The sequence below is a fragment of the Oncorhynchus tshawytscha genome, unplaced genomic scaffold (assembly GCF_018296145.1).
Source record: "Oncorhynchus tshawytscha isolate Ot180627B unplaced genomic scaffold, Otsh_v2.0 Un_contig_120_pilon_pilon, whole genome shotgun sequence".
NCBI lineage: Eukaryota > Metazoa > Chordata > Actinopteri > Salmoniformes > Salmonidae > Oncorhynchus > Oncorhynchus tshawytscha.
Genome location: NW_024609310.1, coordinates 48,135 through 60,366, shown reverse-complemented (window position 1 = coordinate 60,366; position 12,232 = coordinate 48,135). Strand labels below are relative to the sequence as shown.

General features: G+C 41.8%; 1 protein-coding gene and 1 long non-coding RNA gene across 2 annotated transcripts; one reads left to right on the top strand and one right to left on the bottom strand.

Annotated features, from left to right (window-relative positions):
- The first annotated feature begins 2,279 nt into the window (after positions 1-2,279).
- On the top strand, positions 2,280-3,869 carry LOC121844575. The gene is made up of 3 exons (XR_006082048.1): positions 2,280-2,354; positions 2,393-2,436; positions 2,655-3,869. It is a non-coding gene; the product is annotated as an uncharacterized LOC121844575 (long non-coding RNA).
- Positions 3,870-9,055: 5,186 nt separating this feature from the next.
- LOC121844569 (zinc finger protein 2 homolog) lies at positions 9,056-10,955 on the bottom strand (the record flags this gene model as incomplete). The annotated part of the gene is made up of 1 exon (XM_042314838.1): positions 9,056-10,955. A coding segment is annotated over one exon (624 nt), but the record flags the coding sequence as incomplete, so codon positions are not given.
- Between the last annotated feature and the right edge of the window lie 1,277 nt (positions 10,956-12,232).

Below are 12,232 nucleotides of genomic sequence, written 5' to 3'. Positions count from 1 at the left end.
CAGTCAATACCACGAGCCCTGTCCTCCCCAGTTAAAGTTCTGCTCCAGTCAATACCACGGGCCTGTCCTCCCCAGTTAAAGTTCTGCTCCAGTCAATACCACGAGCCTGTCCTCCCCAGTTAAAGTTCTGCTCCAGTCAATACCATGAGCCTGTCCTCCCCAATTAAAGTTCTGCTCCAGTCAATACCACGGCCCTGTCCTCCCCAGTTAAAGTTCTGCTCCAGTCATTACCACGGGCCTTTCCTCCCCAATTAAAGTGCCACCAACCTCCTGTGAAATCCATCCCCCATTAAATTTAGTGAAAATCCCCAAAGTCATGGTCTTTGTCCTGGTTTCATTGGTAAGAGAATGCCCCTCTCCCCACAGGTGTGATTACTACCTCTGAGGGTTTAGAGCTTGAGGTAGTCACCTTATACAAGTACTTGGGAGTGTGGCTAGATGGTACACTGTCCTTCTCTCAGCACATATCAAAGCTGCAGGATAAGGTGAAATCTAGACTTGGTTTCCTCTATCGTAATCGCTCCTCTTTCACCCCAGCTGCCAAACTAACCCTGATTCATATGACCATCCTGCCCATGCTAGATTATGGAGATGTAAGTTATAGATTGGCCATCAGATTTGCCACCAATGTTCCTCATCCTCCACCCGTTCTGCCAGTCACCTTCTGTTAAAGGTCCCCAAAGCACACACATCCCTGAGTCGCCCCTCTTTTCAGTTCCCTGAAGCTAGCGACTGGAACGAGCTGCAACAAATACTCAAACTGGACTGTTTTATCTCCATCTCTTCATTCAAAGACTCAATCATGGACACTCTTACTGACAGTTGTGGCTGCTTTGTGGGATGTATTGTTGTCTCTACCTTCTTGCCCTTGTGCTGTTGTCTGTGCTCAACAATGTTTGTACCCTGTTTTGTGCTGCTACCATGCTGTGTTGCTACCATGTTGTGCTCCTACCATGTTGTGTTGTCATGTTGTGTTGCTGCCATGCTATGTTGTTGTCTTAGGTCTCTTTCTGTAGTGTTGTGTTGTCTCTCTTGTCCTGAGTGTGTTTTGTTCTATATTTTTATTAAATATATTTTTAATCACAGCCCCGTCCCTGCAGGAGGCCTTTTGCCTTTTGGTAGGCCGTCATTGTAAATAACAATTTGTTCTTAACTGACTTGCCTAGTTAAATAAAGGAACAAATAAATAAATAAATACATGTGGAATCACTCCAAGGCCATTATGAACTTTACCCTGGTTTAAGGTGGAATCACTCCAAGGCCATTATGAACTTTACCCTGGTTTAAGGTGGAATCACTCCAAGGCATTATGAACTTTACCCTGGTTTCATGTGGAATCATTCCAAGGCATTAAAATCAGTTATTTTCACCACATGGTTAGCAGATGTTAAGAGTGTAGAATCAGTTCCGACAATGCAGCCATTAATCTAACCTAACAGATTCACAACAACTACCTGTGTAAAGGAATGAATAAGAATATGTACATTAAAAAAAAAAAATATGAATGAGTGATGGTACACATAGGCCATGGATGGTATAGAGTACAGTTTACATATGAGATTATAAACAAAGGGCATGTTAAAGAGTTCAAAGATACATGTATTACATAAGGATGCAATGATATAGGCAGTATATACATATAGATGAGTAATGTAGGGTATGTAAACATATAAATGGCATTAGACCAGTATGAACTTTACCCTGGTTTAAGGTGGAATCACTCCAAGGCCATTATGAACTTTACCCTGGTTTAAGGTGGAATCACTCCAAGGCCATTATGAACTTTACCTGGTTTAAGGTGGAATCACTCCAAGGCCATTATGAACTTTACCCTGGTTTAAGGTGGAATCACTCCAAGGCATTATGAACTTTACCCTGGTTTAAGGTGGAATCAAAGGCCATTATGAACTTTACCCTGGTTAAGGTGGAATACAAGGCATTATGAACTTTACCCTGGTTTAAGATGGAATCACTCCAATGCCATTATGAACTTTACCCTGGTTTAAGGTGGAATCACTCCAACAGCATTATGAACTTTACCCTGGTTTAAGGTGGAATCACTCCAACAGCATTATGAACTTTACCCTGGTTTAAGGTGGAATCACTCCAACGCCATTATGAACTTTACCAGGTTTAAGGTGGAATCACTCCAAGGCCATTATGAACTTTACCTGGTTTAAGGTGGAATCACTCCAACAGCAGTATGAACTTTACCCTGGTTTAAGGTGGAACCACTAACAGCAGTATGAACTTTACCCTGGTTTAAGGTGGAATCACTCAAGGCCATTATGAACTTTACCCTGGTTTAAGGTGGAATCACTCCAACAGCATTATGAACTTTACCCTGGTTTAAGGTGGAATCAGGCCCTTATGAACTTTACCCTGGTTTAAGGTGGAATCACTCCAAGGCCCTTATGAACTTTACCCTGATTTAAGGTGGAATCATCCAAGGCCATTATGAACTTTACCCTGGTTTAAGGTGGAATCACTCCAACAGCATTATGAACTTTACCCTGGTTTAAGGTGGAATCACTCCAAGGCCCTTATGAACTTTACCCTGATTTAAGGTGGAATCACTCCAACAGCAGTATGAACTTTACCCTGGTTTAAGGTGGAACACTCCAACAGCAGTATGAACTTTACCCTGGTTTAAGGTGGAATCACTCCAAGGCCATTATGAACTTTACCCTGGTTTAAGGTGGAATCACTCCAACAGCATTATGAACTTTACCCTGGTTTAAGGTGGAATCACTCCAAGGCCATTATGAACTTTACCCTGGTTTAAGGTGGAATCACTCCAAGGCCATTATGAACTTTACCCTGGTTTAAGGTGGAATCACTCCAAGGCCATTATGAACTTTACCCTGGTTTAAGGTGGAATCACTCCAACAGCATTATGAACTTTACCCTGGTTTAAGGTGGAATCACTCCAACAGCATTATGAACTTTACCCTGGTTTAAGGTGGAATCACTCCAACGCCATTATGAACTTTATCCTGGTTTAAGGTGGAATCACTCCAAGGCCATTATGAACTTTACCCTGGTTTAAGGTGGAATCACTCCAACAGCAGTATGAACTTTACCCTGGTTTAAGGTGGAACCACTCCAACAGCAGTATGAACTTTACCCTGGTTTAAGGTGGAATCACTCCAAGGCCATTATGAACTTTACCCTGGTTTAAGGTGGAATCACTCCAACAGCATTATGAACTTTACCCTGGTTTAAGGTGGAATCACTCCAAGGCCCTTATGAACTTTACCCTGGTTTAAGGTGGAATCACTCCAAGGCCCTTATGAACTTTACCCTGGTTTAAGGTGGAATCACTCCAAGGCCATTATGAACTTTACCCTGGTTTAAGGTGGAATCACTCCAACAGCATTATGAACTTTACCCTGGTTTAAGGTGGAATCACTCCAAGGCCCTTATGAACTTTACCCTGGTTTAAGGTGGAATCACTCCAACAGCATTATGAACTTTACCCTGGTTTAAGGTGGAACCACTCCAACAGCAGTATGAACTTTACCCTGGTTTAAGGTGGAATCACTCCAAGGCCATTATGAACTTTACCCTGGTTTAAGGTGGAATCACTCCAACAGCATTATGAACTTTACCCTGGTTTAAGGTGGAATCACTCCAAGGCCCTTATGAACTTTACCCTGGTTTAAGGTGGAATCACTCCAAGGCCCTTATGAACTTTACCCTGATTTAAGGTGGAATCACTCCAACAGCATTATGAACTTTACCCTGGTTTAAGGTGGAATCACTCCAAGGCCCTTATGAACTTTACCCTGATTTAAGGTGGAATCACTCCAACAGCATTATGAACTTTACCCTGGTTTAAGGTGGAATCACTCCAACAGCATTATGAACTTTACCTGGTTTAAGGTGGAATCACTCCAACAGCATTATGAACTTTACCCTGGTTTAAGGTGGAATCACTCCAACAGCATTATGAACTTTACCCTGGTTTAAGGTGGAATCACTCCAAGGCATTATGAACTTTACCCTGGTTTAAGGTGGAATCACTCCAACAGCATTATGAACTTTACCCTGGTTTAAGGTGGAATCACTCCAACAGCATTATGAACTTTACCCTGGTTTAAGGTGGAATCACTCTAAGGCCCTTATGAACTTTACCCTGGTTTCATGTGAATCACTCCAACTATACCACAATGCAACATGTTTTAGTGAGACAGCCAATGCTAATTCTCTTGGGCTGAGTTCCAAATAGCTCCCTATTCCCTAAAGAATATATTTTGATTTAACACTTGTTTGGTTCCATATGTGTTATTTCATAGTTTTGATGTCTTCACTATTATTCTACAATGTAGAAAATAGTCCAAATAAAGAAAACCCCTTGAATGAGTAGGTGTGTCCAAACTTTTGACTGGTACTGTTGATCTCTAACAAAGGGGTCGTGGAAAAGGTCTGTTGAAATGAATACTGTAGTGGTGTGTGAAAGGTAACACAAGCTTCCTCTCTGGTTCCATTCCCCCAATAGTAACTGGGTCATTATTGGATGGTGAATGTCATGCTGTCCCTGGACTGTAGCACCACATAAAAAAATGACAAATACATTTATTTAACTGTTATTTAATAAGAAACCTATGTAAATCCTTTATACTGATAAACATATATTTGTACAGATTGTAGACAATACTGGTGCCTAGATAAATGGGCCTCTTCCAATGGTGATGTGTAGAGATCTAGTGACATGTTTTGACTAGATAAATAAACATTATTTTGAATACCATGAATTAAACAAAAACATAGTATTTTCTGTATAGATAAACCCCCACCCCCCAAAAAAGTGTATTTTTTATTAGCAGATCAATTAAGTTCATTGAAGTTATCCAAATACATGAATCATCAATGGCTAACATAATACATCTAGTTTTAAAACACATGTAGTCATTTCATAGCCTGTGTGTCATTAAACAAAAGGCATTTAGTAGTAAAACAAATGATCCACCCAGGACCAAGTTTATAAAACCCTGATTGAGCAGACACTCCCATCAAGAGCTACCCACAGCTTGTGGATTCATCTTAAGATAGCCAGGCGAGACAACAACACATCAGTCGTATCCCAACCATGTAATACAATACAATACAATACAAAATACCATATATAGTGCATTAGTAAAGTATTCAGACTCCTTGACATTTTCCAAGTTTTTTTCCCCCCCTCACCAATCTCCACACAATACCCCATAATGACATCACAATACCCCATAATGACATCACAATATCCCATAATAACAAGACAAAAACATCACATTTACATTTAGTATTCAGACCCTTTACTCCGTACTTTGTTGAAGCACCTTTTGGCAGCGATTACAGCCTCGCGTCTTCTTGGGTTTGACGTTACAAGCTTGGCACACCTGTATTTGGGGACTTTCTCCCATTCTTCTCTGCAGATGCGCTCAAGTTTTGTCAAGTTGGATGGGGAGCATCGCTGCAAAGCTTTTTTTCAGGTCTCTCCAGAGATGTTCGATCGGGTTCAAGTCCGGGCTCTGGCTGGGCCACTCAAGGACCTTCAGAGACATGTCCCGAAGCCACTACTGCATTGTCTTGGCTGTGTGTTTAGGGTCGTTGTCATGTTGGAAGTTGAACCTTCGCCCCAGTCTGAGGTCCTGAGCAGGTTTTTATCAAGTATCTCAATGTTCTTTGCTCCCCATTCATCTGTCCCTTGATCCTGACTAATCTCCCAGTCCCTGCCGCTGAAAAACATCCCCACAGCATGCTGCTGCCACCACCATGCTTCACCGTAGGGATGATTCCAGGTTTGCTCCAGACGTGACACTTGGCATTCAGGCCAAAGAGCTCAATCTTGGTTTCATCAGACCAGATAATTGTGTTTCTAAATGGTCTGAGAGTCCTTTAGGTGCCTTTTGGCAAACTTCAAGCGGGCTGTCATGTGCCTTTTACTGAGGAGTGGATTCCTTCGGCCACTCTACCATAAAGGCCTGAATGGTGGAGTTCTGTAAATAAGGTATTTTTTTATATATATTTAAATATATATATAAATAAATTGGAAAATGTTGTAAAACCTGTTTTTGCAATGTCATTATGGGGTATTGTGTGTAGACTGATGAGTAAAAAAACCAAACAATTGAATCCATTTTTAGAATAAGTCTGTAATGTAACAGGAAGTGGAGGAAGGAAGGGGTCTGAATACTTCCCAATGCAGTTTGTTTATTTATCAACGTTCCTAATATTATTAAGTACATTGCTTCGCTTTACAACAGGAGTAGCATACATACAGGGCTGGCATGAAAATGAACTGCGGGAAAAACACGACATATAATTCAAACGTTATTTAGTATATGTAAAAGATAAGATTAACTTCAGAAAATGTCTATTGGTTTGACAATATTGTCACTTGTGAACAATGTATTATCACTTGTGAATGGTGCCCAGAGTATACAGTCTAAAGCAAGAATCAGCGCATGCCTTTTTTTTCTCCAAATCATAGTCGCACGCATCATGTAGCATAGCTCATAGCCCTATATGTTTTAATAAGGTTTATATCATAACTAAAAATGTCTAAATAACACCAAACGTAGCCTATAGACTAGGACCCCTGGAACACGGTGAGAGAGCAGAGCCTAGTGAAAACATGTTCTTATAAGCCCAGTCATTGAGCCTACAGAGCCTCGTGAAAACGTGTTCTTATAAGCCCAGTCATTGAGCCTAGTGAAAACATGTTCTTTAAAGCCCAGTCATTGAGCCTACAGAGCCTAGTGAAAACATGTTCTTTAAAGCCCAAACGTGTTCTTATAAGCCCAGTCATTGAGCCTACAGAGCCTAGTGAAAACGTGTTCTTATAAGCCCAGTCATTGAGCCTACAGAGCCTAGTGAAAACATGTTCTTATAAGCCCAGTCATTGAGCCTACAGAGCCTAGTGAAAACATGTTCTTATAAGCCCAGTCATTGAGCCTACAGAGCCACTAGTTCCCAGCTGTCTCTAGGACATGAATCCTATTTCCTAACCGGTGTAGCCTATCAGACATACATAGGTGACTTCCAACTTTAAGCCAATTTTCACCATAAAAATGCACCTTCGTGAAAAGCATTCTATGCATTATTACATTTGTAGACTTATGTAAAATAGCTTATTATTCGTAATGCTATGAGTAGATTGGATAGTCATAATTCCCAGCTAATAATATCACTCAATCACTGCTGGCAAAAAGACCATTCAATGCATGGCTGACTTCCCTGGGCTTTAGACGCCGATTTTCAGCCTGGGCTATAAAAATGCACCTGGGCTATAACATTCTGGGCATTAACATTTGTAGACTTATGTAAAATAGCTTATTATTCGTAATGCTATGAGTAGATTGGGCTAGTCAGGTAATTCTGACTAATAATATCAGGTAATCACTGGGCAAAAAAGACCATTCAATGCCTGGGCTATAACAGTTAGGCCTGGGCTATAACAGTTACGGCCTGGGCTATAACAGGTACGGCCTGGGCTATAACAGGTACGGCCTGGGCTATAACAGGTGGGCTAAAACAGGTACGGCCTGGGCTATAACAGGTACGGCCTGGGCTATAACAGGTACGGCCTGGGCTATAACAGGTACGGCCTGGGCTATAACAGGTACGGCCTGGGGTATAACAGGTACGGCCTGGGGTATAACAGGTACGGCCTGGGGTATAACAGGTACGGCCTGGGGTATAACAGGTACGGCCTGGGGTATAACAGGTACGGCCTGGGGTATAACAGGTACGGCCTGGGCTATAACAGGCACGGCCTGGGCTATAACAGGTACGGCCTGGGCTATAACAGGTACGGCCTGGGCTATAACAGGTACGGCCTGGGGTATAACAGGTACGGCCTGGGGTATAACAGGTACGGCCTGGGGTATAACAGGTACGGCCTGGGCTATAACAGGTACGGCCTGGGGTATAACAGGTACGGCCTGGGCTAAAACAGGTACGGCCTGGGCTATAACAGGTACGGCCTGGGGGGTATAACAGGTACGGCCTGGGGTATATCAGGTACGGCCCGGGTTATAACAGATACGGCCTGGGGTATAACAGGTACGGCCTGGGCTATAACAGGTACGGCCTGGGCTATAACAGGTACGGCCTGGGCTATATCAGGTACGGCCCGGGATATATCAGGTACGGCCCGGGTTATAACAGATACGGTCTGGGTTACTTCAGATACGGCCCGGGCTATAAGAGGTACAGCGAAGTGTACAGGTACAGCGAAGTGGTAGGCCACACACGCTCACAGAACCGGACCGCCGAGTGCCGACGCGTAACACTCACCGCCGACTTCCAAACTGTCTCTGGATGCAACTTCAACACAAGAACTGTTCGTCGGGAGCTTCATGAAATGGGTTTCCATGGCCGAGCAGCCGCACACAAGCCAAAGATCACCATGCGCAGTGCTAAGCGTCAGCTGGTGTGGTGTAAAGCTTGCCACCATAGGACACCGTGTTCTCTGGAGTGATGAATCAGGCCTAACCATCTGGCAGTCCCACGGACAAATCAGTGTTTGGTAGATGCCAGGAGAACGCTACCTGCCCGAATGCATAGGGCCAACTGACAAGTGTGGTGGAGGAGGAATAATGTTCTGGGGCTGTTTTTCATGGTTTGGGCCCCTTAGCTCCAGTGAAGGGAAATCTTAATGCTGCAGCAGACAATGACATTCTAGACGATTCTGTGCTTTCAACTTTGGGGCCACAGTTTGGGGAGGCCCTTTCCTGTTTCAACATGACAATGTCCCCCGTGCACAAAGCGAGGTCCATACTGAAATGGTTTGTCGAGATTGGTATGGAAGAACTTGACTGACCGTCACAGAGCCCTGAACTCAACCCCATCAAACACCGTTGGGATGAATTGGAAAGCAGACTGCAAACCAGGCTTAATCACCTAACATCAATGCCTGACCTCACTAATGCTCTTGTGGCTGAATGGAAGCAAGTCCCCCCACAGCAATGTTCCAACATCTAGTGGAAAGCCTTCCCAGAAGAGTGGAGGCTGTTATAGCAGCAAAGGGGGGGGACCAACTCCATATGAATGTCCATGATTTTGGAATGAGATGCTCAATGAGCACATGTCCACATACTTTTGATCATGTAGTGTATGTTTTCCTCGCGATTGTATTTTGAAAATATTGTGAAATGTCTGGCTTGGCCTCTCTACTTGTCAGACAGTCTCAACTCATCAATAATCTGCCCAAATTGAGCACTTTCCTGCCTTTCCTTCTGACTGTAGACAATGCAATTTAAATACAATGCAATTTATATACAATTTATTTATATTTTAAAGAAGGTTAATGATCCTCTGAGGACAAATCATACTTCAGTAGCCTATTTGGAAGGATTGTCTTCCTTTCTACATAGACAGGAGTAGGCTAATTAGGCTATACAATTTTGTCAATTTATTTCAATTAACTTTTAGCTTCCTCTAACCTTATGGACGCGTCGTAACCTTCATTCGCTAATCGACTGCATGCTACGGATGACGTTTTTTTTATTGAAAAATAATTCTACACATATATATTAATAGGCTGTATGTAAAGACGAGATTAAATGATGAACAGTCTGATGGTTGAGAACATGATCAAGTCAAATTGTGAATGAGAGACTGATGAAGTGTGTGCAGCCTGTGTAAGAAACAGAGAAGAACGCAGGCCTTTCATCCAACTTTTTTTCAAATCATCATTAGAGTTGCACCATGTAGCCTTAGAATGTCTTAAAAATCTAAACATAAGTTTAGATCCCAACTAAAGTTGTAAAAATAAATCTAAAGTAAGCATATAGGAGGACCTGTTAACACAGAATAGTGCACACTTCCTCTGAAATTCTTTGGGGAATATTTTTTTCATTTCAGCTATGCTCAATTGTGTGCTAAAGGAACTAGTGTTGCCCACAGCCATATGGCCAAGCCAGATCAGGACCTAACATACTGTAAGGACAACTCAGAATATGCTATTTTGTTCTTCTGAAATAGGCTACATTTTCTTTATATCATGTTTCTTTTAGACCTGTATAAAATAAATAATGGATTTATTGTGAAGGTGTATTATATTAAATGGATTTATTGTACTTTTTACAATGTAGATGTTTCAAAAGGTCCACATCAGTGGCTTGTAGGCTATATGTGGAAGCCAAGATATGCTAAACATGTTTAGGTTAATTACCGGTCAATTACCATGAGACCGGTAACTATTTATATCACAATCACCGGCTGACAAAACGTCATGGCCGCCACAGCTCTAGTAATAAGGCTTCTCTCCTGTGTGTATACTTTTATGGGTTTTTAAGTTGTCCAGTCGAGAGAAACTCGCCCCACAGTCAAGAGCATGTTTAAGGCTTCTCTCTTGTATGTATACGTTCATGTGTTTTTAAGTGTCCCAATCGAGAGAAACTCACACCACAGTGAGAGCAGGTGTAAGGCTTCTCTCCTGTGTGTGTTCTCTGATGAACTTTTAGCCCAGTTGATGTTTTAAAACATTTTCTACAGTCAGAGCAGTAATAAGGCTTCTCTCCTGTATGTATACGTTCATGTGTTTTTAAGTTGCCCAGTTGCGAGAAACTCGCCCCGCAGTCAGAGCAGGAGTAAGGCTTCTCCCCTGTGTGTGTTCTCTGATGAACTTTTAGCTCAGTGGATGTTGTGAAGAATTTCACACAGTCAGAGCAGTAGTAAGGCTTCTCTCCTGTGTGTATACTTTCATGAGTTTTTAAGTGGCCCAGTCGCGAGAAACTCACCCCACAGTCAGAGCAGGAGTAAGGCTTCTCTCCTGTGTGTGTTCTCTGATGAACTTTTAGCTCAGTTGATGTTGTGAAGCATTTGCCACAATGAGAGCAGGAGTAAAGCTTCTCTCCTGTATGTATACGTTCATGTGTTTTTAAGGTATCCAATCGGGAGAAATTTTTCCCACAGTCAGAGCAGAAGTAAGGCTTCTCGCCTGTGTGAATACGTTGGTGTTTTTAAAGTCCCCAGTTGAGCGAAACTCTCCCCACAGTCAGAGCAGGAGTAAGGCTTCTCTCCTTTATGTATACTTTGGTGTCTTTTTAAATGGCTCAGTCGAGAGAAACTCTTCCCACAGTCAGAGCAGGAGTAAGGCTTCTCTCCAGAGTGCACACTCTGGTGAACTGTCAGAGAATGTGATGTTGTGAATCTCTTCTCATAGTCAGAGGGGGATATGGATTGTCTCCTGTGTGTATTTGTAGGTGTATTTTTAGTCCTGATAGAAATGGGAAAACCTCCTCACAATGTGGGCAGTAGTGAGACCTCTTAGGTCTGTGATCTTCCTGCTGTTGCTCTCTGGATGTAGAGAATGTCTCAACATGGTCCCCTGTGTGAACAACAGCAGAAGAACCAGTCAGTTGGTGTGATAAACACATGACATCATATCCTCTTCTGCCTGTACCGGGCGACTACCAGTCAAAAGTTTTACAACACCTACTCATTCCAGGGTTTTTCTTTATTTTTACTATTTTCTACATTGTAGAATAATAGTGAAGACATTAAAACTATAAAATAACACGTATGGAATCATGTAGTAACCAAAATTGAAAATATAATTTATATTTAGGATTCTTCAAACAGCCACCCTTTGCCTTGATGACAGCTTTACACACTCTTGTAGGAGTTCTACGACTTTTGACCGGTAAGTGTATCAGTACAGTACAATACAATACAGTACAATGGAGAATACAATACAATACAAAGGAGAATACAATACAGTACAATACGGGGCGGCAGGGTATCCTAGTGGTTAGAGTGTTGAGCTAAAAGTTCATCAAACCCCCGAGCTGACAAGGTACAAATCTGTCGTTCTGCCCCTGAACAGGCAGTTAACCCACTGTTCCTAGGCAGTCATTGAAAATAAGAATTTGTTCTTAACTGACTTGCCTAGTAAAATAAAGGTAAAAAATAAAAATAAAAAAAATACAAAGGAGAATACAATACAATACAATACAATGGAGAATACAATACAATACAATGGAGAATACAATACAATACAATACAATGGAGAATACAATACAATACAATGGAGAATACAATACAATGGAGAATACATACAATACAGTACAATACAATACAATACAATACAATACAATACAATGGAGAATACAATACAGTACAATACAATGGAGAATACAATACAATACAATGGAGAATACAATACAATGGAGAATACAACAATACAATGGAGAATACAATACAGTACAATACAGTACAATACAATGGAGAATACAAT